Here is a 25759-nt window from a genome sequence, read left to right on the forward strand (position 1 = left end):
CTTTGCTTTCACATTGATCTGTTCAAAACCAAATCCAACTATGTTATTCATTCTTACACTATAACCCTGTTGGTTAAAAATGTTTGACGAGTCCAAAATTTACCAGGGGATCTGTTTTGGGGAGCTGGACCTCTGACAGTTGACATATTACCTTAAAGTGGTGCTCGTATTCCCCATAAAATCGTAGCTTTGATAAAAATATCGTTTGAAGGTGACCTGTTCTTGACATTTACTAAAAGTCTGAAGTAAGGCAGGCTAATTATTTTAACTAGCTGAGCAGTGTTTCAGGGTATATCAATGTGAGGAGGAGCATAGAAATGACCCAAATGCACTTCTGCAGCCCACCATGAGCTATTTTGCAGGAGTGAAAATAAAATAAATCAAACGCACCAATCCAAGTAATGCAATTGATATAAACTACATGGTACGCAAAAAAAATACCACTACTGTGATATATATATATATATATATATTTATATATATATATATATATAGTGTGCGTAAATATGCGGTATTCCTTTAAACGTGAGATAGTTCACACATGACACACCGGCGGTGTGCAACACACACATATTCACCCGCACACACAACTGTACTACATGATACATTCTCGAAAGCGTTAAAAAGGATGCTCGGGTTGGGCGTCACATTTCACAGTTTGAAATTATTTACCATTTAACTCGAACAACTTTAGAGTGATAAAAAAAGATAAATAAAGAAGCCCTGCCACTGCACATTCTTGCTCACTGTGATAATGCATTTTAAAAATTTACATATTCCAAGCGTGATGCTTTACCATGCAATCAAATAGAAAATTCCAAAGGACTTCTGCAACCTTTTTACAAGCATTGTCAAAGAATTCAGCGTGACGTGTGTGGTGTCATGGAAACTCGAGTAGGACCTGTACGAGAAAATCAAAAGCTCATGTGGCTTTCAATATTTGGCTGGTTCATTCGGTTGAAAAGTTTAGCCCCCCCACCCTCCATCCCCCAAGCACTTGAAACTGACACTCACACGCACGCACGCACGCACGCACACACACACACACACACACACACACACACACACACACACACACACACACACACACACACACACACGCACACACACACGCACACGCACACACACACACACACACACACGCGGTAAAAATCTGCCAGTTTCAAGGAATATGCCCTGAACTTGTTTGGGAGCATCAAGTGCCCTGTGACGACGAGCTGTTACCGCAGACAAAATAAAGTCATTCTGAAGCTATTTTGCTGAAAGGCAATGCAGCATGTTTCCAGTCATTAATGCAACATCACAACCACACTGATGTCAACGAGTCTAAGTTACTTAATGTCTATTATGCGGCTAATAAGAAAAAGAACATAGAAACTAGTCCTGGCTCCATTCCTCTTCACCCTCTACACCTCGGACTTCAATTACAACACCCCAACCTGCCACCTTCAGAAGTTCTCTGACGACTCAGCTATTGTCGGCCTCATTACAGAGGGAGACGATAGGGAGTACAGGGGACTGACAAAGGACTTTGTGGACTGGTGCCAGCAGAATCACCTCCAGATCAACACCGGGAAAACCAAGGAGCTGGTGGTGGACTTCTGCAGGAAACAATCCTCACCTGCACCATTGAACATCCAGGGTTCGGACATTGAGAGGGTGACCTCCTACAAGTACCTGGGTGTTACTCTCAACAATAAACTGGACTGGACAACAAACACGGATGCCCTAATCAAAAAGGGACAGAGTCGCCTCTTCCTCCTCAGGAAACTGAGGTCTTTTGGAGTTCAGGGGTCACTCCTAAAGACTTTCTATGACTCTGTGGTGGCATCAGCCATCCACTATGGCATTGTCTGCTGGTCAGGCAAAAAGACTGGAGCGCTTTGTCAAGCGGGCCAGTTCTGTCGTGGGACAGACAGACGCTAGCTAAACTAAAAGCTATGAGGGACAGCCTCTCCCACCCCCTCCTGCCCATCCTGACAGCTCTGGGTAGCTCCTTTAGCCAGAGACTATTACACCCGCGCTGCAAGAAGGAGAGGTACCGCCGCTCGTTCCTACCGACTGCTGTCAGGCTTCACAATTCCCAATGATCACATGTGAAAAAAAAAAACAAAAAAAAACAAACTGGACACTTGTAAATATGGGTTGTTGCAATATATCTAAATGCATTCTTGATTCTGCACTATGTACAGTCTTGTTTATAGAACGTTTTTTGCACATCTACATTTGCACAGTATACAGTTGACATTTTTATTTTGTTATGCTTAGAATATCTTGTTTTCTATCCTTTCACTCCCACCCCAACCCCATCCCTCTTCAATTGCTGCTGTGGACTGCAAATTTCCCCATTGCGCGACGAATAAAGGTATTCTGATTCTGATTCTGAAACTATGCCTGTCTTTCCTGTTGTGCGCACCTCGGCCAATGTCATATTGAACTCCGTTTAGGTGTTCATGTCTTGGTGTTCATGACAATTAATCCAAGCATCCATTGTTTTTATCAGTTTATCCGTACAACGGCTGCAGGTGGGCCGGAGCCTCAGCCAGCTGTCTTTGGGCAGTCGCTGAGGCACAACCTGAATTGGCTGTCAGTCAATTGCAGGGTGACTGAAAACTCATGGTCCTTATTTGCAGCGAGATTTTGATGCACCCCAAACCAAGCTTTAGTATTGTTATTTTATTTATTGAGTAATTAATTAATTAATTAATTAATAAATAGATAATGACAGTACACTACACTTGCATACCATTATTAAAGAGAGTAAACCAGTGAAAAAGTATCAAGGAGACAGTGCCGATATTAGAAAGGCTATTGCCCGCCCTTCTGCAATTTAACACAAAGACTCTCCATGCTATGCTGTTTAGCCTCAGATATGATAAATAGTTGAGTAATTTCATAAATTAAATACTGTACCTATGTATTAAATACTGTCCTCTCTCCACTGCTCTTCTCACAAACGACTGCACCTCAATGCACCTTGTTGTCAAATTCATAAAGTTTGCAGCACAATCATCAGTCTCATCAAAGACAGCGACAAGTCTGCGTACCGACAAGTGGAGCAGCTGAAGCTCTGGTGCTGCAGACACAAACTAGACCTAAACACGCTCAAGACGGTAGAGATGATAGTGGACTTCAGGAAACATCCATCACCACATCTACCCCTCACACTGTCCAACTTCCCCGTGTCAACTGTCGAGACCTTCATGTTCGTGGGAATCACAGTCTCACAAGACATGAAGTGGGAAGTCAACACCAACTCCATCCTGAAAAAGGCCCAACAGAAGATGTACTTCCTGAGGCTGCTGAAAATGCATGGCCTGCCACAAGAGGTGCTATGACATTTGTACATGGCAATCATGTGTTCTTTAGTCACGGTTTAGTTTAGGGCCGCCAAAACAATTGACAAAATCTGATTCAATGGACATTTAGGACAGTGAAAAAAAAATCATTGGCACCACTCTACCCACTCTCGAAGACTTGCACACTGCAAGAATCAAAACAAGGCCACGGAATATCCTGCTGGACCCTCCGCACCCTGCCCACCACCTTTTTCAGCGACTCCCTACCCATTAATTCTCGGAACAGGAAACCAAATCTAACTGTATAGTGCCTCTTTGCCATTTTGCATAACCCCGTGGAATATCCCATTACAATCATTGTAGCTCCAGCTCTGTACTCACTTGAACCACCTTCTGCTTGATTCTTTGCACATTGTCTCATAGTTGTTCTTGAAAGGTACTACTTTTTTTTTAATTAAGGAATCGATAAGATTAGATCAGATTAGCCGTTGTTAGTATCCTCCATACTTATTTGTCATGTCTTTTTTATGATGATACTAGTGCTGTGTTCTACCGGACACAAATTCCTTGTGTATTGTTCATACTTGGCCAATTAAGATGATTCTGAGTCTAGTTTTTGATTCTGATCTGATTCTTTATTTACTGTACCGCTACAGTTTGCTGCTTTTTTTGCTGTTAATATTTTCTTTTTCTTTTATACAACAGTTATTTCCAATTGACACCTGCGACCTTGCAACGGCATTGACATCCGGTTGCAGACGGTCTGTCAGTCTTCAACAAATCCTGTTGCAGAGCCGCATTGACTGTGCGGCACTTCAGTTGCATTTGGACACAAGCACTATGAAAGCAGGCCTTTCGACGCACGCTTTGTCATCAACTACGTAGCGCATGAATTGTTTAGGACCAGTTTCGGAACGAGGTGCACACGCACACTTACACGCACTTACCTCCCTTGAACACTTGTGTCTAGTCTTTTGCCCTGCAGCAGAGCACTAACAGAGTTGTCTCCTCAGATGGGATGGTTTCTATCAAACCCTCTGCTGCCTGAGAGAAAAGACTCCTCCATTCACAATCTATTTTCAGTCAACTTGCAACTCAATCTCAACAGCGCTCCTCAGTGCAGTGGGATGGGCTGACTGGGACCCCTTTTTCTCCTTCTTCTATCCATGGTGATGAAGTCAAGTCTGAGGGATTAAAGATGCTCAGGCCGGTACTGGAAATAGAATAGGTGGTCCCTGATCATATATACATATGACCCTACACAGAGATGTATGCGAGTTGTGTGTTCAGTATTTACATCTTTGGAAATCCCTCGATGATTCCATTTTACATATATACATCTGTTTTATTTATTTATTTTTTTTAATTGGGGTGCGGGGTTGTGGAAAAGAAATGCTTGCTTTGAAACTTTTAGACTTAGCGAGATAAACAAATTAGGGGCATTTAGTCTCAAGGACTAGATATGTAGGACATAGGACTCCCTGCAGTATAATGTGCAACATGAGCGGATAACAGCCCTGCTGAATATGTTTCATGCACAGGATGTGTTACATAAAATGATGAAGAGAACATTTGGCTGGTACATCCAGTACAGTAAATTGGCTGTCTATGTTTACTTGTAGGTGTAACATTCAGAGAGCTCGTGTATGCAATAGTTAACTGTGCCACCAGCTGGTTTACTGAACGAGATGCAGTGTAGAATGGAGTCCTGAAAACAAATTCATTTTTGAAATTGTAAAACCATATTTTCTTGTCCAAAGATTAGAGTCATGTGAATATAAACAGCACCCACCAGCAAGAAAGACTCAATGTGATTTTGAAGGTAAGAAGGTGGGGAAGGAAGGGAATATGGAAGGAAAGAAGGACACAAAAAATGACATTTTCAAAATAACTGTGTGGAAAGTGGATGTGAAACTCTTTGGAAAATAAACAAGATATATTGGACAATATTCACATACTAATTGCGGGCAGCACTGTGGTTAGCAGGGTTCGATTCATGCTTCAGTGTTCCTCTGTGGCATTTGCATATTCACCCCGTGCCTGCGTGGGTTTTGTCTGGGTACTCTAATTTCCTCACACATTCCAAAACCATGCAAGATAAACTAATGGAATACTCTCAATTGTCCCTCGGCCCGATTGTGAGCCCAGATGGTGGTTTGTCTCTATATCCCCTATAATTGACTGGAAACCAGTTCAGGGTGTACATTGCCTATCGTCCAAAGAAAGCTAGGATAGACTCCAACACCCCTCCGTAAACCGAGTGAGGAAGAAACGGTTCGGAAAATGGATGGGTGGATTATTACTTGCAACTGATATTTGGCAAAAATTCAGTGCAAAAAAATCCAAGCAAATCAAGTTTCAACATATCGAACAATCCCCGTTAACAACCTCATTTAATTAAGCAAGCAAACAAACATGCATGTTTAACTTTGTACCCAATAACAACAATTAATAATAAAGGTGGAAAAGTAATAACACTAACAGGGCACTTTCAATAAATTGACAATCATCCTGGCTGAGTCGCTCTTATAAACAATTAGTATGCAACGGAAAACACGTTTGCTGGATAAAAAAAAATGAAAAGAACCATCCCTGGAGTGAGCAGAGGAGAAAAGGGAAAAGAGTGGAGACAGTTGAGGCCGCTGCTTAAGAGGGGCTTAGTTTGATTCAGAGCACAGACTTTACTCAGAAAGACACTTCAAAAGCAAACATCAAATCCGAGCGTACCACTCTTCAATACGTAAACTCTCTTGTGGAACTCCAGTTGCTTTCCAGTTCAAGGGCACCTTTTTAACTTAGAAAGTTCTCTCCACAGTATTAGGGAACCACAAATGAGCTCCAAGCTGTTGTAAAAAGTGGAAAGTTTTTCTCAGGATTGGTGAATACTTCACATGCACTACTTCTTCGACAGGGGCCAATGAAGTTGCTGGCTGCTGACAATAGTTGCAAGACCTGTTGCGGTAAATGTTACTTCACATATAAGTAGTGGCAGACCGTCAAGGCCTGCAAAGACTTTACTGCTGGCCTAAACATATCTGAATCACGGACTGATGTTAATTATTACTATTATTTTGTCCAGAAATTCTTATTAAATAATTCCAAATTGTCTTTCGGTTTCCTTTCATTACTTTTCCCACATTGCACTGCTTGACGTGTTTTCATATTTAAGCAGTTAACCAATCACATTTCAGCAGTCATTTTTTTATCAGGGTCAGAAATCTACCTGGACGCCTTCACAATCAGTTCTGCGGGCCCTGTCGCATAAAATGCGTTGATCAAACTGTTGCTCTTACCAATCAGATTTCGAGTTGGCAACCAAAAAGGGGTACCAACGCATTCTTGAAGGTGCTGGTCAACATCAGAGTTTTTGCAAACTATGATTGGCTAGTCAATAGCCAGTCATAGTTTGCGAAAACTGCTCTGATCACAAACCGCGAGTGACAAGAGCATACTGGCCTGAGCTAGCACACTGTATCGGTAGCGAGCTGCATCAGCGAATATATTCTGTTGATTTAATAGCAGGTTTGTCAATCACAATGGCTGAAAAAAAGAGAAGAAATGGGTTTGGTTGCCGATTTACTGTTAAAGCCATTTTCAAGACAAACTTTTCAAGAAAAATGGGGCATCATGAAGAAAGGTCGCTCAGTTATTTCCTGGCTAATGGTACCTTCTAGCAGACGTGTAGTAAATCATACCACTTTTTCAGTCTGGATTGATTCATAAATAGCACTACTGAAGGCCTTGCAATGAAATCCACGGCCCGCCACTGCATATAAAGCATACTGGCGTATAAGGTACGCGGTCATCTTTTGAAGAAAATAAAGTATTTTGGCTGTGCCTTATACACTGGAAAATATGGTTCTCAGGTTAAAAGTTTTAAACAAAAGAAAGCGGAGGGAATGATGTCAATTTGCGTTACCACTTTAGCCGTAAGTCTCTGCTGAGATTGGGATATTTTAATGTCTACATGTAACTGTCCGCTTATGAATGTTATTCAAAAACTGGAGTTTTGACATCAACCCAAATATTGACTGCACCTAAAAATAGTCACTGCAAACTGAGTCCAGGCCACTGATTAGTGGTAATGTTTGCGCAAAGACTGTTTATCTTCATAGTTTTTTTTTTAAAATAGTACTTTAGCACTATATGCACTGGCACTGTACCATAAATGTAGTAACAGGCCTGTACCCTTCATTTTTAGTTTTGATGTACAGAAAGTAAAGGAAAAAAGACTACCGGTACATTTCCTTTGATATACTATGGTAAACAATTGGGGGAAAAAGCCCTTATTATCTTTGAAAATCCTGACTTCCACTTTGTCCACCATGCTGCTATCAATACATCAAAGGAGGCAATAGCTTTCAGAAAGACAAAAATGGTGAGGATTGCAGGCCGCAACCGTATAGTGGTTTGTACACAGAAACGAATCCTAATCACAGCATGTGCAAAGACCATACTTCACTTCTTCATTTACCAGTCTGGCGATCCAATGGTTAGCGCATCGACCTCACAGTGCAGAGGTACCAGGTTCGATTCAAACTAAAGCCTTGCGTGTTCTCTCTTCACCTATTTGCGCTGTATGTCAATAATGACCTGACATGACGAATTAACCCCAATTATATATAAAAAAAAACACAGCAGACAAGGGATCCATAGAAAGCATCATGACATTACACCGGAACTGTGGGCAGCAGTCGCTCAGTCCGTAACCCTGTTTTTACCATACGAAGCACAGCCGTATCTAATTGTATTGTAGGTAAATTCAAGGACAACTGACACCTCCGAACAAGTTGTGTCCATAATTTGTAAAATCGCTTCAAATGACTTCTACTTTGCGTATTTTACAAAGATTCCACCGCATATAGCTATATTTTACGTTTTAAGACTCATGCTGAATATTCAGGAAGTCTTGTTTTTGAGTTGGTGACGATTTCTGACGTCACGTCACGGAAGGAACGCCCCTGACCGAGAAATGACACACAATGCATTTTACGGTACTTTGTTTGGTCTGAAAACTTCATGTTGATCCGTGTTGATGGTGAAATTAGAAGGAAAACACATAAATAACGCAATGGTGAATCGTTGTGTGTTGCACCAAAACAACTATTTGATATTCGCTGACACAAATTCCGAGCAGACAAATCAGCCCATTTCCAACGGAGCTTGGGTGACATCTTCTGCATGTTCTGGGTGCTTTACATCAGTCCTTGTTCGCTATACGAACATCTTTAAACATCTCTTTTGCACCGTTTGTTTACGTTTTGGACTTCCTGATACATCATATCCTTCCTATACATTACGTCACATCCTATTATGTCCGTCTTATAAATGCTCTCCCAGCGGTCTTTCGTGCTTCTTCCTGCTTCCTCTTTCCTCTTTTCTTTCTGTCCCTCCTCGGCCGACACCCCACGATGCCCCTGCTGTCTACAAGAATAAACTAATTTATTCTGTTCAACACCTGGCTTCCTGCTGATTTAACCATCCTCTGCTATCAACACCCTGAGCAGCCATGAACCAGGAACGAACAATCACTTTCAACCCTGTCATGATGCTAAAAGAAATGTGAAATAATGTTGTGTTTCATGGATTTTGGATGGGAGAAAGGTGTGCATTTCTCCCCATCCAAAACAAAGTTGGGCGACCACTAATTGACTCTGAGAAGGTGATTGCAACCAGCTGGGAATGGCCAATTGCCTCTGGGACCTGATTGGCCAGAAGCTCAGGTGAAGCACCTTTAAAGCCAGCCTGAGCCAGTCACTTCGAGGAGGAAGAAGAGGGACAAAGGACAACCTGGAGAGCAGTGTTACCTGGGGTCTGCCGAAAACTGATATCAACTTCAAATAAAGAAAACTCACAATACCCCTCCTGCATCTGGCTGAGTGAACTTTTATCAACTTTCCACCTGCTTGCTGTCTCGCCGCACGACAAACCCATTAGTCCTGATGCTTCAAAAAGACTTCTTTAATCGACTGCAAACATTTATGCTTTCCTCTTCAGAACTATTTGAATCATATTCATAACTGGATAAGTAACAACAAAGCATCTTCTCAGAATCTGAAGCCATTATTTTCATTCTCAAGCAAGGCAAGACGTCTTGGCGTGACATCACGAACAAGGGGGCGGGACATTCTGAAACTGGCCACTTCCGGGTTCAATTTGAAGTGGTTTTTGGACACTTTAAGTCATTTTTATTGGTGTTTTGCATTTGACAAAAATATCCTCCTACGTGTTTTGGGTATTTTAGATGCTATAAAACGTTTTTCTGATGTCAGTTAGGAAACAAAAAAGTGGTGTCGGTTGTCCTTTAAGAATGAATATTTCCAGTACGCAGTCGCGCACCATGAACAGCGAGATTTTTCCCAACTTTAACATGCTCAGAATTCAAAGTAAGAAATTCTGTGCGACCTGAGGAAACGAGTAAGTGGACTGGAACACTAATCCTCTGTTGACAGGAGTCAACACCTAACCAGCTGCCTGCATGGAAGTGAAGACAGGGAAAAGGTCATGACGTAACCTAATGATGACCCTTTCAGCCCTCACATCAGAGGAAGACCACTTCCTTCTAAAAGCAACTTACTTTAACTACCCAGCAACGTACGGGTGCATTGACGAAGGCTGTCTTCTTATCCCTCATTAATGTGCGAGTGTAATCTGGACACGAATCAGCAGAAATGGAGGATTGGGTTTCAACCAGAAAGGTGTTAATGGGCTTGCATTTCTGTGGCCTTCATGGTAAGATATTCACAATAAAACAACCTTTGTGATCAATTACATTGTGATGTGTTTGCGAAACACCTGTTTGAACAATGCACGGTTTGCAAACAAGAGTCACGTTGGTGAAAGCATGAAGTACATGGATTGAGTATCTCCTAGACCAAGATAATTTGTGCGTGCTGATGGACTGTGAAGGAGCTTTTTTAAAGTCAACCACATTATTATTGGCTCTCTCGCACACACAGGCGTGCACACAGAACTAACCAAAATGAATGAGAGCTGAGATCGAGATACATTTGACACTCTGATGTAGAAAAATAAATAGCATTCGATATTCAGAAACCTGTTTCGAAATAAATACTGTTACAGTTTAAATCCCTATGATTGTCTGGCAACTGATTCGGGGTGTTCCCTGCCTCCTGCCCAAAGACAGCTGGGATAGGTTCCAGCATCCCCCACCAACCTACTGTGGAATAAGCGGTTCAAAAGATGAATGAATGCATATTTATATCCATTGCACTGTTCCGGATATTGCAGTACTATAAATGTATAGTACCACATATTGTCTATTTTCTGCATGTTGAGTTCTGTCATTTAAACCTCAAGCAGTTCGATCCAATTTCTAAACAAGCCATAATAACACACAACAGCTTCCAGTGTATGAGATCCAAAAGTGGATGGTGCTGATGTGATGAAAAAATAAAATCCCAGATAGTCGAGTGGATATTTTAATCTGTTGTCAGATTTTTTTCCCGTTCAGGGGCTGTGTGTTTTCTTATTCAACTTTTCACGTCTTTCATGTTTTAGGCTTCAGTTACCAAAGCAACACCTCTTACAAAAGTTTCTGCATGGACGCCTTCCAAGTTGGGAGTTGTTTTAAGTATTGAGTTTGTATTTACAGCAAACAAGTTCAGTAAACATGAGAAAATGGGAGCAGAGCAGGGGAAAAAAACATTCCCATTCTATATATTATGCAAGTGTGCTCGAAATACAACTCAAAATTACTTTTATTGCATTTCTGGTTATGGGACTTTGTCAAAACTACCATCGCTGAGGGTGGGGAGCAAGCTGCTTCTAATTGGTACCTGGAAACAACCCCGGCTGTGAAAGCTCTTGTCCTCCATCCATTTGGGGCTTGATTGACATTAGAGAGTCTTAACTGTTCTCCGGGTAGCCAACACAGAGCCCCTTTGTGCAGCCCAATAGAGCCCCATAACCATGATGTCATGCAGAGTGACTGCAGCAAGGCCCATCATAGACAGGCAATGGACCTTTATGACTCCCACACAGGACGCTCTCTCTCTCTCTCTCTCTCTCTCTCTCTCTCTCTCTCTCTCTCTCTCTCTCTCTCTCTCTCTCTCTCTCTCTCTCTCTCTCTCTCTCTCTCTCTCTCTCTCTCTCTCTCTCTCTCTCTCTCTCTCTCTCTCTCTCTCTCTCTCTCTCTCTCTCTCTCTCTCTCTCTCTCTTTCTCTATGTATGTCTCTCTGTCTCGCCCCCCCTCTTCCCCGCCCCTCCTTCTCTCTGTCGGCTGCCCCCTTTCATTTGGTGTCTATTAGCACACTTTCGTTCACTGACACTCTGCATTTTCTTGAGGACATGTGTTTCAGTTGCCATGCGACCCCTACGAAAACACGACATGGTCAAAAGTGGAGCATGACATCACCGTCACTGCTCATTTATAACTTATTTGGCACAAGCGCCATTTCTTGTAAAACATTTACACCTTTGGCAAATGAGTGTGCCTTCTGTGTTTTGACTGAAAGTCACTGTGTATCCTGTGATTGGTCTGGGTATTCAGAAACATGACAGACGGACTAAGTATAAGTCATAGAAAGCAAACGAGAAAATATAAAATGCCAGAAACATTGATCCACAAATAATGGTCCAACTTTTCTTTAAAAAGAAACAGCTACACTGTAAATAGTCATTATGTGCTAGTCCCATGCATAATAATGTCTTCCAGATGCTTTGACACTTAAAATGTCCTTAATGAAGGGACATGGCGTACTGCCAGCAAAAGCCCAAGGACTTGGCCACTTGCTTAACGGGCTGTATTTTGGCATCTCCTTTTGACAGGATATCCAGCCGCATTAGCATGTAGTTTCAAGCAAATGATCCCTTATCATGCGTAGTTCCGGAACAATGCCAATTCATTTGTTCTGAAACAAACAGATGATGAACAGGAGTTGAAATGCAAAAACAAAAACAGCGCAGAAAAAAGTACATCTGCGTGTCTGCCTGTTGGGACATAGCTTTTTTTCCCTTTGCATTGATGCAAGAATTAGCTGATGATGAAGGATGGTGTTTCTCTCTCCATGTGGTTTGGGCTTTGAGGGAACACAAGAACCTTGATATAATGGGAGTTTAGTCACCCTTTCCCCTGCTTTCATCATGCTGTCATTGCGGCCATCTTTGCAGTAAATGGCTCATTATATTACATATGTACAGCTTGAGAAAGTAAAGATGTCTATGTTGGAAACAAATCGAGCGCAAGACTTAAAATGAACATACTTTCTGCAATGCTTTCATTTGTCTTGAATATGTTTAAACAAGAATGCCGTCGGTAATTGGGCATATAAGCGAGCACTGTATTATATTTATCAAGGAGGAGACTGCTGAGCGGTTGCGCCTTTTCGGCAGCATGAATATGCCAGATAGATTGTTGCATGCAATTGCAGATGCATTGTTTTTGATTAGGGAGGAATGTCAGTGCCATTTGTCTGTCATCGGTGAACAGTTCTGGGGCGATTGTGCTGTTTTTGCGCCTGTCATGGGCAGCATTTTCACAACCCCTCTTCATTCAGCAGAAAGGTTGATGCTGTTGGACAGTTTGCGACTGGATGGATGTATTGCTTGAGGAGCCCGCGATGAGAAGAAAGGAGCGTCAGTGCAGAGCGCGATGCGTATGTGGAACTGTCGCCGCTTGGAATTGAAGCAGATTTACAGCAGCAGATGTGAAACAATCTCTTTTCGTCAACGGATGCTAAAGCTTCAAGTTTGCTTTCAAGATTTAGTTGGTAACAGACGTGCACTTTCCACCATGACATCTCTGATCCACTGGTGAAAAGGACACTTTGACCTCTCCTCCTTCATCTATTACTTATCATGAAACAAAGAGGGTGCAGAAAGTGCTTAAGAATGAATGACTTCTCTGTCTTTATGTTGTCATATTATTTGTTGTTGTTGTTTTGACTTCAAGATGGCGCCGCGAGAGTGGCTGCCTTTCCAGCAGCTCATGTATTTTGTTTTTCTACGTCTTGCATTCCTTTCATCTTCCTTTCATAACTTTGCTGCTGTGAAATGTAAATTTCTCCACTGCGAGACTAATAAAAGTTAATCCAATCCACTCCAATCACTTTCATCAATGCTTTGGATGTACCTGTATATTTTTTTCTTCCCGAATTTGCTCTTTCATCAGCAAAATTGACTTTACATCAGTGCTGATGGAATCCCTTGTAACATTCACTTACCTTATCAAAAGCAAATCTTATGACTAAACATGTGAGATCCGATACAATATTGTAATTGTTATTTTGTCCAGCCGCAAATGCTCTCTCAATTACAGCACGTAGCTTTTCTTCAATAAGCTGACAAAAAATACTCATGAGAACTGTCTATGTGCGGTAAGCAATTGGTGGCAGTTTCACAAGCCGCTGCTGTAGGGGTGATGGAAGAATACAGACCCGTTTGTGTGACTGTAAACCTTCAGAAAAGTAGCTAGGCGAATGCTGTGATCAAATAGCAGTGACGGCCTCTTCCAATTCACCCTGCACGACCAGAGACGTGTATGCCGCCAACATCTCAACCCTTTGAATGACATTGTCACATCAAGTTGACGTTTTCCACCCTCAAAATGCAACAGCGAACAGCTACAGTAGTATAAGATATGCAAACATTCAGGGATTAAAGGCTCAAATCATCAAACATTAGACATTGCCCATCGTGTCAGAGAGAGGACGTTGAAGAATATGAATGTGTGATGCATGCTAATGAATGCATCAGTATTTCTGCAACAATAGGCATTCATTTTAGATTTAATGTGCAGAAAAAAAATCTATCTATTTCAAAATCAGACATTTGGGTTTCCTAATCCATACTAGTTTTAAACTCAGAAGGGAGCGATATGCCCTGCAATAGTGTGAATAGTGAATTGAAATAGTTTCGCATTGCACAATTATTAGCCAGCACAAAAAACGGCAGCAGCTGCATTTTAAAAGAAACATTCAATTTCAGATATGGTTTAAGGTTTTGAAATTGGGCCAATGCAGACTTTGATGTCTTAATTGTGTATGTGTGTAAGAGAGTGCGTGCCCGAGTATAGGCAAGTATGTGCGTGTTTTATATCCAAAGAAACTAGTAGCGCACATTGATGAACGAAAATGACAGAACGGGGAAGATGATGTAAAATAGATCAAGGGGGGGGAAAAAGACTACCGCAGAGAGAACTGAAGAAGATTGTTGGCAATGTGTGGAGCCAGACAGTGACAAATGCGCCTCTGATACGGCAGAAGAGTGACAGAGCTAAAATACTACGAAGGAATCCAAGTTGAATAGGCTTTAATTAACTGTGGCACCGGGTCAAGGCAGAGCTTCAGTCCAATGGGGTTTATGTCGGAGAATTAAGTGTGTCACAGTCAGCAATGTCCAATTTGCATTTCTGAGACACATCAATACAATTTGAATGAAAGGGTCAGCTGTAGTTTTTTTCTCCCCAACCTGACAATATGAAAAAGAAATGAACAATTCTGAAATCAATGTATAAAGAAAGACACTTTGTGTGCACGTGTCTGATTGATTCCAACTTTGCAGTGGGAAACAGCAGGACATTTACTCATGCCCCAGCGTCTGTTCGTGGCCTCACCTGAGGGCTGATGCTGGGTCCGTAGCCCATGCCGGGCGAGGTCATGGAGTGGGGGCCCATGGGCGAGCTGATGACAGAGAAGGGCGAGGCCAGGCCATTCATGGGCGAGCTCAACGTGCTGATGGGAGAGTGCAGAGACCCGGAGGGCCCCATGGGGGTTGGACTTAGCAAAGATGGATGCATTCCTCGATGAGAAGTGGGTGAGCCCATGGGTGAAGAGCCCATCTGACCTGATGAGTCTGTGCACAGACGAAATTATAATCACATTATCAACTACAGTTCACACGTAAATGCACAATTAACATCACGACAGAGATGAACGTATCAAAATACATGCTAATTAATCAATAAAAGAACTGATGGCATTTCAGCATTGGAGAACCAATACCAGATAAGACTGGAGAAAAAAAACTGAAAAAGGCAACACTGTGTTTATTGTGGGATGGGATACAACACAGAGAGACTATATAAAAATTGTACTTAAAAAATAGTTGTAGCCCATCTACACTTTTTTAAAATACCCCCGAGTGGCAAATAATTGCAACAAGTTTATGTGTCACTTGTACAAATGTTTAGCACCCTTATGTTCTCTTTTAGTGCAGTGGTAACAAGTCAGTCTCTATTTCTAACATCAGACCAATAAATTACGAACATGTCTCAGTGGATCAAAAAACCAAGAATGAATTAAATTGAGCTACCAAGATAGCTCTCTCTCTCTCTCTCTCTCTCTCTCTCTCTCTCTCTCTCCCCTTTCTCGCTCTCTCTTTACCTGCTGCCCCCCCTCTCTTCATCTCTGGCTGTGCCTCAGAAAAAAACTCTATCTCTTGAATGGGAACTGTAATTCTAAAAGTTGTCAACAAGCAAGATACGAAGCGGGCGAGAGGCAAGAGCAGCTAATTTGTTGATAGGGTCATTATCGCACAGATAACAACGCCCCCGCCAGCCCCCTTCCCCGCTGCCCATGTCCTATTTCAATGCCTTTCACTCTGTCTCCTTTTTTTCCAGCATCCTAAAAGGCTACCTTTCCATCCTTATCCTTGTTCAGTAACTTTATCAGTTCAGAAGTGTTGGACCACTGACACATAAAAGATCCGTGATGGTGTGTGGCCTCCATGTGCCGATTCACGGCACTGATAGGCTTGTGCCACATTGAGACTCTGGAGCGCTCTAGTGGGTTTCATTCAAAGCGAATGAAAGTAACCTTTTCGATTGATTATGATTTAAGGCGACTATGACCAGTCACACAGCGGCGGGGCAGTTCTTCTAGCACCTGGCCTACGTTCATCTGCAAAATAACCAACCTCGGGTCTAGATTATTGTTAGACTGTCTGAATTAAAGAAGTTTGATGTCGGATTTCAAACAATCCTTCATGACTTGTGCGAGCATGTTCGCTTTTATTTTGTGCAAGGGCATTTGATAAGAGGGTGAATCTTTACATCCCCGTGCTGTGCCTATCTCAGTCCAGCAAACAGCAAACTCTCTGCCAACTCAACTCACCCCAATATTTCCTTGCACATCCAGCTTGCCTCCTGAACACTTCCTGTCAGCAGATACACATGTAACCTCATCCTTTTGAAAACAAACACACATCCTTCTTAATAAATGCCAAACAACCGCTCTGCATCAGGCTGTATTAGTTCAGTGTTTAATCCTTTGAATGATACCCCTTGAGCTTCTATTGCTCCAATGACAGTTTTTTTTCCAATCTGAAAATGCGTTCACAAACATATTTTCTTCTCAAATAAACAAATAAATAGAGTTCTCCATGAGAGAGCAATTCCCACAACTCATATCCAATTGAGTTTTAATTCAGGCAGATAAAAAGGGCTCTGGCTTTACAGTTGCCAATCTGCCATTGTAGGTCTCAGCAGGGGGTACGCGGGGGTGGCTTTGGGGAGGCACTCAGCTGACAGATTCCCAGCCAGTTTCAACTTCTATTGGGATAACAGACTGGAAGGTAGATCATGTTCGCTCTCATCCATCCTCTCGTACTCCTTCCAACCCCTTTCATTTGGATGAAAGCAGAACACTTATCCAAAAATGACAACACCCTCTCAGATAGTCATCTTTCAGATTCACATGAATCAAACCATGTTCACAAAGCGCGGTAACAAAATATCTCATGGTAAAACAAATGCAAGTCTTCGTTTTCTTGTTAATTCTTGCTCGCCAGAGTGAAACTGGAGCCGGAGGGGAAAATTTTCTCTTCATTTCCTGCCTTCACACCCGAGGATGGAAGGGCAAGGAAACCATAGGAACGTGTACTAAAATTACTCTTTGAAAGTTTTTGCCGCATGCAAGGCGAGAGTGGCCGTCATCCAAGTTGTATTCATGCCAACATACACAAACACAAGCAAATTGAAAAGGGGCACTAGACTACATCTCTGTTGTTCGACGCAGCCTGAGCCTGTCAACTGATGTCAATGTAGAGAATGACAGCTGGAACAAACAAATTAGTGGCAATCTCTCCTGGAGCCCATTGGACATTTCCCCGTTCGCCACCTCCAAACACTATACAAACAGTTCTTATTCCCAAACAATGCTTCTTCCCATCGCTGCTAGCCTCTGTTGTTTGGTATGAATGCACAGAGGAAATTTGCCAATTTGTGCTCTGCTGTTGCAGTCTTTGATGTTTTGTATACATGGATGATTGAGAGGATATGGCTTGCTGCAAAGGATAAAAGCATCCTCCAAAATCACTGCAAAAGTATGTTGATGATGATGAAACACATGCAACACTGTCCTGTGTTGTGTGACAGTTGTGCCTTGAGAGTGGATATCAGAAATGCCCCCCTGCTTTTATTTAGAAACTAAGGCGATGATTTTACTTTGTTTTTTGTTTGTTTGTTTGTTTTGAGAGGAAAGTGAAAAGAGGGGAACATCATTTCTTGGAAATTAATGATGATTATTTGCTGCCAAATATGTCTTAAATAGTATTTCCACATTAATAAAGTGATGGTAAAATGAAGCATTATGAAGCAATGAAGCTTTCCATCCAAATGGTTTGCTTTTGGGCCAAAGCATCACGAGCCCTCATTTGTTACATTGCGCCATCATGTGAAAATAAATGTCATGGCATAGAGAGTGGTTGAAACGCCACCATGTTATTAATGGGGTCAAAATGTACCAGAGGATTAGGGCCAAGGAAGAAAAAAAAATGTAAAAAAAGTTGTATGATTCTCATATTTATCTCAGAATGCAGACTTTAAAGTGACAAACTTCACTTTAAAGTTAAAATTTTGATTTTAAAATCAGGATTCTGAGATAAAACTGAGAATCATGCCAACATTTTTTTCTTTCCCTTTTTCCTTTTGTATAAAAATGCCAGGGAATTGTGTTGAATGAATGTGGGCGTGTTACTTGAAAGAATAATTGCTTTAGTTTAGATCAGTGGTTTTTAAACTGGGTTCGATCGAACCCTAGTAGTTCGTTGAGTCGGTCTCAGGGGTTCTCTGGATCCGCTGGCGCAAAGGTCCAGCCCTCAGTCTAGTCTGCAGTTAGTGGGCACATTCATTGAAAGTATTTTGAGTTTATGCACTGTGTTGTTTTTGTTATTTGAACAACATGATATTAATGCACAGCTCATTTTGTGCACCATTAAAAAAAACATTTTTTATTTTTTATGAAAGAAAGGTTCAATGAATGAGCATATGAGTGATTAAGAACCACTGCTTTAGACAATGACACACAAACAAGGAACAAGACACACCTTTCAATATTTTTGTTGGTACCCAAGTTCTTTAAAAGAAAATTTACACTTCACCTTTTGAAATATCAGCAAGTAGAAAAAATACATTAAAACGAGGGATACAGTGTGTTCTCACAGTAGTTTACATTATACATGTATATCTGCACTGGTGATTATAATGTATCCCTTTTTAGGACAGATCTGCTCAACGGTATCCCAGACAGGGGATGTTCTCTTCTTTTTCATTGTGGACGGAGCGTCCAATGCTGAACAAATCAGACTGAAGTTGCGAGTTGGGTGTGTCAGCGTCAGAGTCATTGTTGTCTCGGTGCACCATTTTATTTCAAATGACCCGCAAACTATGACTTGCGAGGACACAGGAAGCCCGTCTCGCGAGGCTTTGCGTGTGGCAACTGCGCGTTCCGAGGCATTGAGCGAGGCCAAATGCGTTACACATGCCTCGAACCGCGCTTTGCAGATTGTTTTTCTGGTTTACTCAGCACAGTTGCCTCGGCACAGTTGTGCACCTCACTAATAAATACACTTACACAATTCCATGAAATGTGTTTTTTTTGCCCACCCCCTGAACAAATACAACATTTTAACGAGGAATTAAGGGAAACAAATACAATTTCTGATTTAGCTCCACTGGCATTGGGATGGTAGAGTGCTGGTGAGAGGCAACCAGTACCGAAAAAATACAACTAAAAATAAAATAATATACATGGTTTGATGACAGAGTAAATAACAGCCATTAGCCACTTAGGCGTGTACTTTTGTGTAAACTGTGGCTCCTACGAGAGGAAACTGGTCAAAATGTGTTTTTCTCTTCTCTTCAGTCACAGTGCCCATTTTTCACATAGACTTTTAAGAGAAGCAGGTGAGTCAGTTTTGAAAATGCACTGAGCTCCACAGTAGAGTCAGGATAAGACACTCGTCATTAGCTTTTCTCCAGAAATCATCAGACGAAGCAGCAAGGAGAGTGGAGAGAAATTCAGCAACAATCCCAAGTGAGTCAGACCGTTGCATTAATAAAAAAAAACAACAAAAAACACAGCTCAAAATAACACGGAAACCAGTATAACAACTTCATTTTTAGATTTATGATATCTACATCACCATGACAACAGAGACCTGGTATTTCATTCAATGTGCCGTGGAGCCCGGTGGCTCACTTCTCAGTCTACATCACGCTACCCAATAAACTGATTGTTTGTGAATCCTCAAAGTTAATCAAAAAGTGTGGGACGATGTGACGGTTAGTCAGAAAAGGTCTCAAAATCAGACGTACTGCCCTATCCCCTCTCTTGCAGGACTTGCACACGGAAAGAATCAAGAAAAGAGCACGGAGAAACCTACTGGACCCTCTGCACCCTGCACACCACCTTGTCTAGCTCCTCCCCTCAAGCAGGCGCTACCGATCCATGTGCACCAAATCCAGCAGACATTTAAACAGCTTCTTTCCCCTAGCCATTAACTCTCTAAACAGTAACCCAAATCTAACTGTATAGTGCCTCTTTGCAATTTTGCACAACCCTGTGGAACAGCATCCCGTTACAATCATTGTAGCTCCAGTTCTGGACTCACTTGAACCATCGTCTGATTGATACTTTGCACATTGTCTCACAGTTGTTCCTGAGAGGTACCATTTACATTAATGAATTCCATTGGATTAGATTAGATTACATTCACCTATATTAGTCCTCCATACTTATTTGTCATGTTTTGTCTATATTGATACTAGTGCAGCGTGTTATACCAGAGACAAATTCCTTGTCTCAGAAGCTGTGTTTACTGACCTGACATACAGGTATATGCGTCAGGCAATAACAATGCAATGGTGGATGATTCAAACTAATCGCAGCAAAGGCAAGAGAGAGGGTCAATATTACAATGGCTTTCTCATTAAAAACATATCACATGGGGCAGGGGTAGTGGTTCGCTTTGCCTCTCACATTCCTATGTCATTCTTATGTTCACAGGACGTTGAAAAGATTGAGCAAGGTGCCTGTCAAGACTTGTTGCGATGACAGATACGAGCTAAAAATTCGAATAGCTGAGCCTTGACAACTCAAATCAGAAGTATTCAATCCTCTTTGGGCTGCCTTTAACGCCCCTGTCTGTTGACATCCACAATCTTGCTTGCAGGCTCAGACCAGAAGGCAGGAAAAAAACAGTAAGTGCCACCCGTCATTTTGCAGTAGGTGGGCCACAATCATTTTGATACACAATGTTTATATAACCCCATTCTGCCCTCATTAACGACTTAAATATTTCCCTTGCACTCCCTATTAGTTGATTTCTCTCCTCCAGTTTTCACATGTTGCCCCAATATGATGTGGATGAAAGCAGAGGCTTTTCAAACATACCGGTGCCCTCATGACTTTTAAGTGTCTGAGGCTGTGTGGCTGGCCGTGGCCGAGTGCCAACTGCAGCCACAGATTACTGGAGCTATTGCAAACTGTTCGACGACTGGCAACACTCCAGTCTGCTGATATGGCCTAATTGTTCTCTTCAGCTTTCAATTGTTTTATCATCCCTGGCTGGGAGCTGAGAGCAACGGCGCTGTGTGGAGTGCAGAACAAGACAAGGTTGAGCACACTTGGCCAAGAAAAGCACATTGAAAATACCTAAATAAAGTGACATGAGAAGAGTATTTCAAGATTATATCTTGATTCTCCGAAAAAAGCGAAAAAAAAAAGGTCTTTGAATCCATGTCAAACAGTTTCCAATTAATTAAATTGAACTGAAAGACAGAAGAACCGGTTACCAGACTGAACAGAACAGAAGGTGAGTTGAAATTGGAGAAAATTATTGGATCCTGGGCCTGAAATGGCCTGAGAGCAGTAGATTCATCCATACTGGATCACCTACTGTGTCTAATCTGTACTCGGATATGTGTCACTGAAGAGACCTCGTATATCTATTATGCTGCAGCTGGGCTGAAGAGGTAGAAGCACAGAAACTACTATGAAAAAGAAGCAATACCCAAATGAAAAACAGCCGGATCACCAAACAACGCTTGCTGTCCTTTGGGTCGGCTGCTTATAACAGGAACGTCAAATGGACAATAGTATTTTAATCAAGAAGAAGACCCAGAGCAATAATTTGTCTCTGTGGCCTGTGGAGCGGGCATCAAAGGGATTACATTTACAACAGATGCCTGTCTGCTCTTTTTTAACACTCTTTTCTTGTCAATGTGACGCCATGCAACTACCAACAGCATAAGGGAAAAAGGGGAAATTAAGTTTGTTGAATTTTTGTCTAATAAAAATAAATACTTAAATGTACATATAAATAAACAAACAAATAAATAAATAAATAAATAAATAAATAAATAAATAAATAAATAAATAAATGGTCGCCCAGTGATTAACATGTCGAACTCACAGTGGAGAGGCAGTGGTTTCAATCTAGCCTTCCTGTGTGGAGTTTGTATGCTGCGTGGGTTTTCTTCGGGTGCTCCAGTTTCCTTCCACATTCAAACAAAAAGGGTGGCAGGTTCACGGAAGACTCAAAATTTTCCCAAGCTGTGATTGTGAGCGCAAATGGTTGTTTTTCCCTTTGTGATCTGCGATCGGCTGGACACCACTTCAAGGTGTCCCCCACCTATTGCCCAAAGACAGGTGGGATAGGCTGAAGCAGTCATCGCGACACTTGTGAACAGGAAGCCAATTGGAAAATGGATGGGTGGAAATGCATGGAAATGGAAATGGAATAGTTGAAAATGCACATCCAGAAAGTAAAAACCCTGCCTGCCACAGGTCGACTTTAGCCACAGGTTATATAACTGGTAAATTATTATGAATCTTTTTTCCCAAACCTATATTTGACACCTCTGGTCATGAATGGCACATCTGTATGAATTTAACTCACTGTGACAGTGGGAGGTGACAGGAAGCTATGATTCATCAAGTTTCTTCTTTGAGGTGAAAATCACAACCCAAGCCCCTTTTATCTCACTCTTTCACTGCCAAAATACACTAAAAAGCGTTTTGGTCAAATCACCTAAACACAGGGAGAGATAACACAACTGGAACAGCAGCACTTGAGTGAAATCTGATTTTGCGTTCATATGTTTGCTCGCTTTTCTATCATGATTTGATGTTTGGCTTGATAAAAACGTTAGGGTGATAAACTGCCTCAACACAGAAATCAAGATGAAGCGACACTCCACTACTCTTACACATGCACGAAAGGAAACAAATGCAAACAGTGGAAATGGCAGCACGATCGTGGGTGAGGACACATGCGCAGCACATGGTGGAACCTTCAACACTGTTCAAATGTTTGTCCACACCTTTTTTTGACTTGTTCTGTATTGTACATCGCGTGCATATCCATTTGGGTTGATTGATTTTGCCAATAAATAAAGTACTCAGATCTCGTGCAGGTGGTGTGTTTCCAGATGGACCGATGCATTCCATGGATATTCTTGTGAAATGGAGTCTACATTTGCAGCGTTATTAAGTTGTCACGAGGTCTTAAAACTGATTGATGGTAAAAGCTCTTTCTTTAACCTACAATTATAGTCAAGTGTCTGTTTGAGTGGAGATCTTAACTATTGATACATGGGCTACATCCACCTTGTGAAAAGACATGCGTACAGAGTTAAGAAAAGTTTGTCTTTAAATGCCTATGTGCACTCACACAAGCAGCCTTGGGTTGAAAATAAGGAAGTCGTCATGGTTGCTAATGTGTGACACATCACACATTTAGCAGGCAGCCTCCCGTATGTCGCAACAAAGATTTACAGCACAAAAAGGTGCAAGGACTGACCGGTATTTAACCTTTGGCCACAATGTTATGCATGATTCTAGCTAAGGTGAGTTATTTCAAACAAAAAAAGAAAATTTCTGACACGGATGAAAATGGAACCAGTTGCCTGCCAAAACATTGGGTTTATTCAGAAATTCCCTTTGCGAAGTGGTCCTGTGGTTAGTACGGCGAGGTGATTGGTTCAATTCAAGCTCCAGTCTCTTTGTGTGAAGTTTGTGTGTTCTCCTTGGATCTACGTGGGTTTTTTTCGGATACTCCGGGTTACTCCAATTTTCCAAAAACATGCATGCCAGGCTGATTGAACACTCTAAATTGCCCCTTGATGTGAGTGTAAGTGCAGATGCGTGTTTGTCTCTCTGTGCCCTGCGATTGGCTGGCATGTATTTCACGGTGTCCCCAGCCTACTGCCCGAAGACAGCTGGGATCGTCTTAGAGTATATGAGAGGCAGTGCCTGATCCCCGCCAATACATTTCCAAATGCAGCCTTTTTTTTTACAAAGCCATCAGCAGCTAATGCTTGAACTGTTTCCGTTTGCGCTCACTGGTGCAAGGTATTCGGGCACACCTTTTTGGGTGCATTCTGGATAGCAGTCTGGGCTCAGAGTGTAAGAAAGAATTTGGGGGCCAAATTTGAGAAATAAAATCCCCTCGCCCCAAATGCAGTATATAATTTGGAGCAATTCAAACATTTTTGTTTTGTTTTTTTGGTGTTTTTTTTGTTTCATATTTGTGACTGCTGGTAATGCGGAATGACTTTCTGTTTGAAAAATAGGGCATATGATTCTTTTTTGAAGTGATCATATTTATCCTGAGGGATATGTAATTGAGAAAATAGCCAATGAGGAAAAAAAATGATTCATCTTTAATTATAGCTACTTGCTCTTTTTTATGGCAATGTAGTCAGTTTATTGAAGAATGGGAAAAATAAACAATCATTCCAGTTCTGGGAGGTACTTACCACATGAAAACAAGATGCTGCGCTTGTTCATCCGTGCATGCAAAAACAGCAGGATGACGGCCACAGCAGATGTTGCTGACCATTGTGCAGATGCTAACGCCTATCTGGGACTTGTCGGGCTACAAAAAAGTGGACATGTTTCCCTTTTGTCAAGGAATAGTCTTGAATTCATTTAATGACGAACATCTTAGTCAATTACACACATTATTTTACTTGGCTCTCACTTCCTGTTTCTTGAGCTCCATGATTTTCTCTTTCTCTTTTAGAAAAAACGATTACTGCTTAAGTGAAAAGGAAAAGGAGCAAAATAAGCAAAAAGATGCTGGAATTAATCGAAAAAAAAGGGTGTACGTAAGCTCTATAACCAAGCTAAATGATTTCGAAGCATGTTATTGGAGTGCAGGTTCATGGGGGTAGGCTTGTGTGGCGAAGGGAATGTTGTGTCTACGTACTGCAGGAACAGGCTTCATGGCCCAAGGATATGTCCATGCCTCACTCAGGAAAGAGGGGTTGCACATATATGTGTGTGTGTGTGTATGTGTGCGTGTGTGTGTGTGTGTGTGTGTGTGTGTGTGTGTGTGTGTGTGTGTGTGTGTGTGTGTGTGTGTGTGTGTGTGTGTGTGTGTGCGTGTGCGTGTGTGTGTGTGTGTGTGCATGAGTACAGTATGTCGTGCCTGTGTGCGTCCAGTACACACTCAATATATGAACTATTGTGTATATATATATATATATATATATATATATATATATATATATATATATATATATATACAGTAAAGTATCGTTATATCGATATTCAAGGGAGTCCGAAAAAATATCGATATAACCGGGACTATCGATATATCCGACCCTGTTTGCATGTAATTTTCTCCGTGCGTGCATAGAAATAGTATCGATATAACCGGGACTATCGATATATCCGATATCGATATAACGAGACTTTACTGTGTATATATATATATATATATATATATAAAATAAAACCCTATTTGATAGTTTCATTACATATCACTATTGATCGTATGTAGTAATTTTTTCTTCAGATGAACATGGTTCAGAAAAACAAATGCACAAACAAACAAACAAACAAACAAACAAACAAACAAACAAACAAACAAACAAACAAACAAACAAACAAACAAACAAACAAACAAACAGACAAACAAACAAACACTGACTTGAATCTGTAAAAAGCTTGAATTACCCAGTAAATACCTGTAAGTATGGAATGTTGTTACCAGTAACTTAAACGAACCAGTTCAACTCATAACTTTAAAGAAACTGACTGTGTAATGCCCCACAGGTGGCTGGACGTGTCTGGAGTTAAGTGCGCTAGAAAAAGAGGTCAGAGGGTCTTCTACATAGACTACTTGTCAAAGGTTTTGACATACTTTCTCTTGCTATTGAATTAGAAACTGGGGTTAACTGGAGATAGGGGTGGCTGAAAAAAACCCAATAA

General features: G+C 41.5%; 1 protein-coding gene across 2 annotated transcripts in view; it reads right to left on the reverse strand.

The window, feature by feature from the left end:
• Positions 1–25759, reverse strand: part of rxraa (retinoid X receptor, alpha a) — an 84960-nt gene that overhangs the window by 21404 nt on the left and 37797 nt on the right. For both annotated transcript variants that reach the window (XM_089020140.1, XM_089020141.1), the window contains exon 3: positions 14875–15113. In XM_089020140.1, coding sequence (XP_088876266.1) covers positions 14875–15113 — 239 coding nt within the window. The remainder of the gene's footprint in view (positions 1–14874; positions 15114–25759) is intronic.

Source organism: Hippocampus bargibanti, linkage group LG18, assembly GCF_051943395.1.
Source record: "Hippocampus bargibanti isolate YZ-2025 linkage group LG18, ASM5194339v1, whole genome shotgun sequence".
Taxonomy (NCBI): domain Eukaryota; kingdom Metazoa; phylum Chordata; class Actinopteri; order Syngnathiformes; family Syngnathidae; genus Hippocampus; species Hippocampus bargibanti.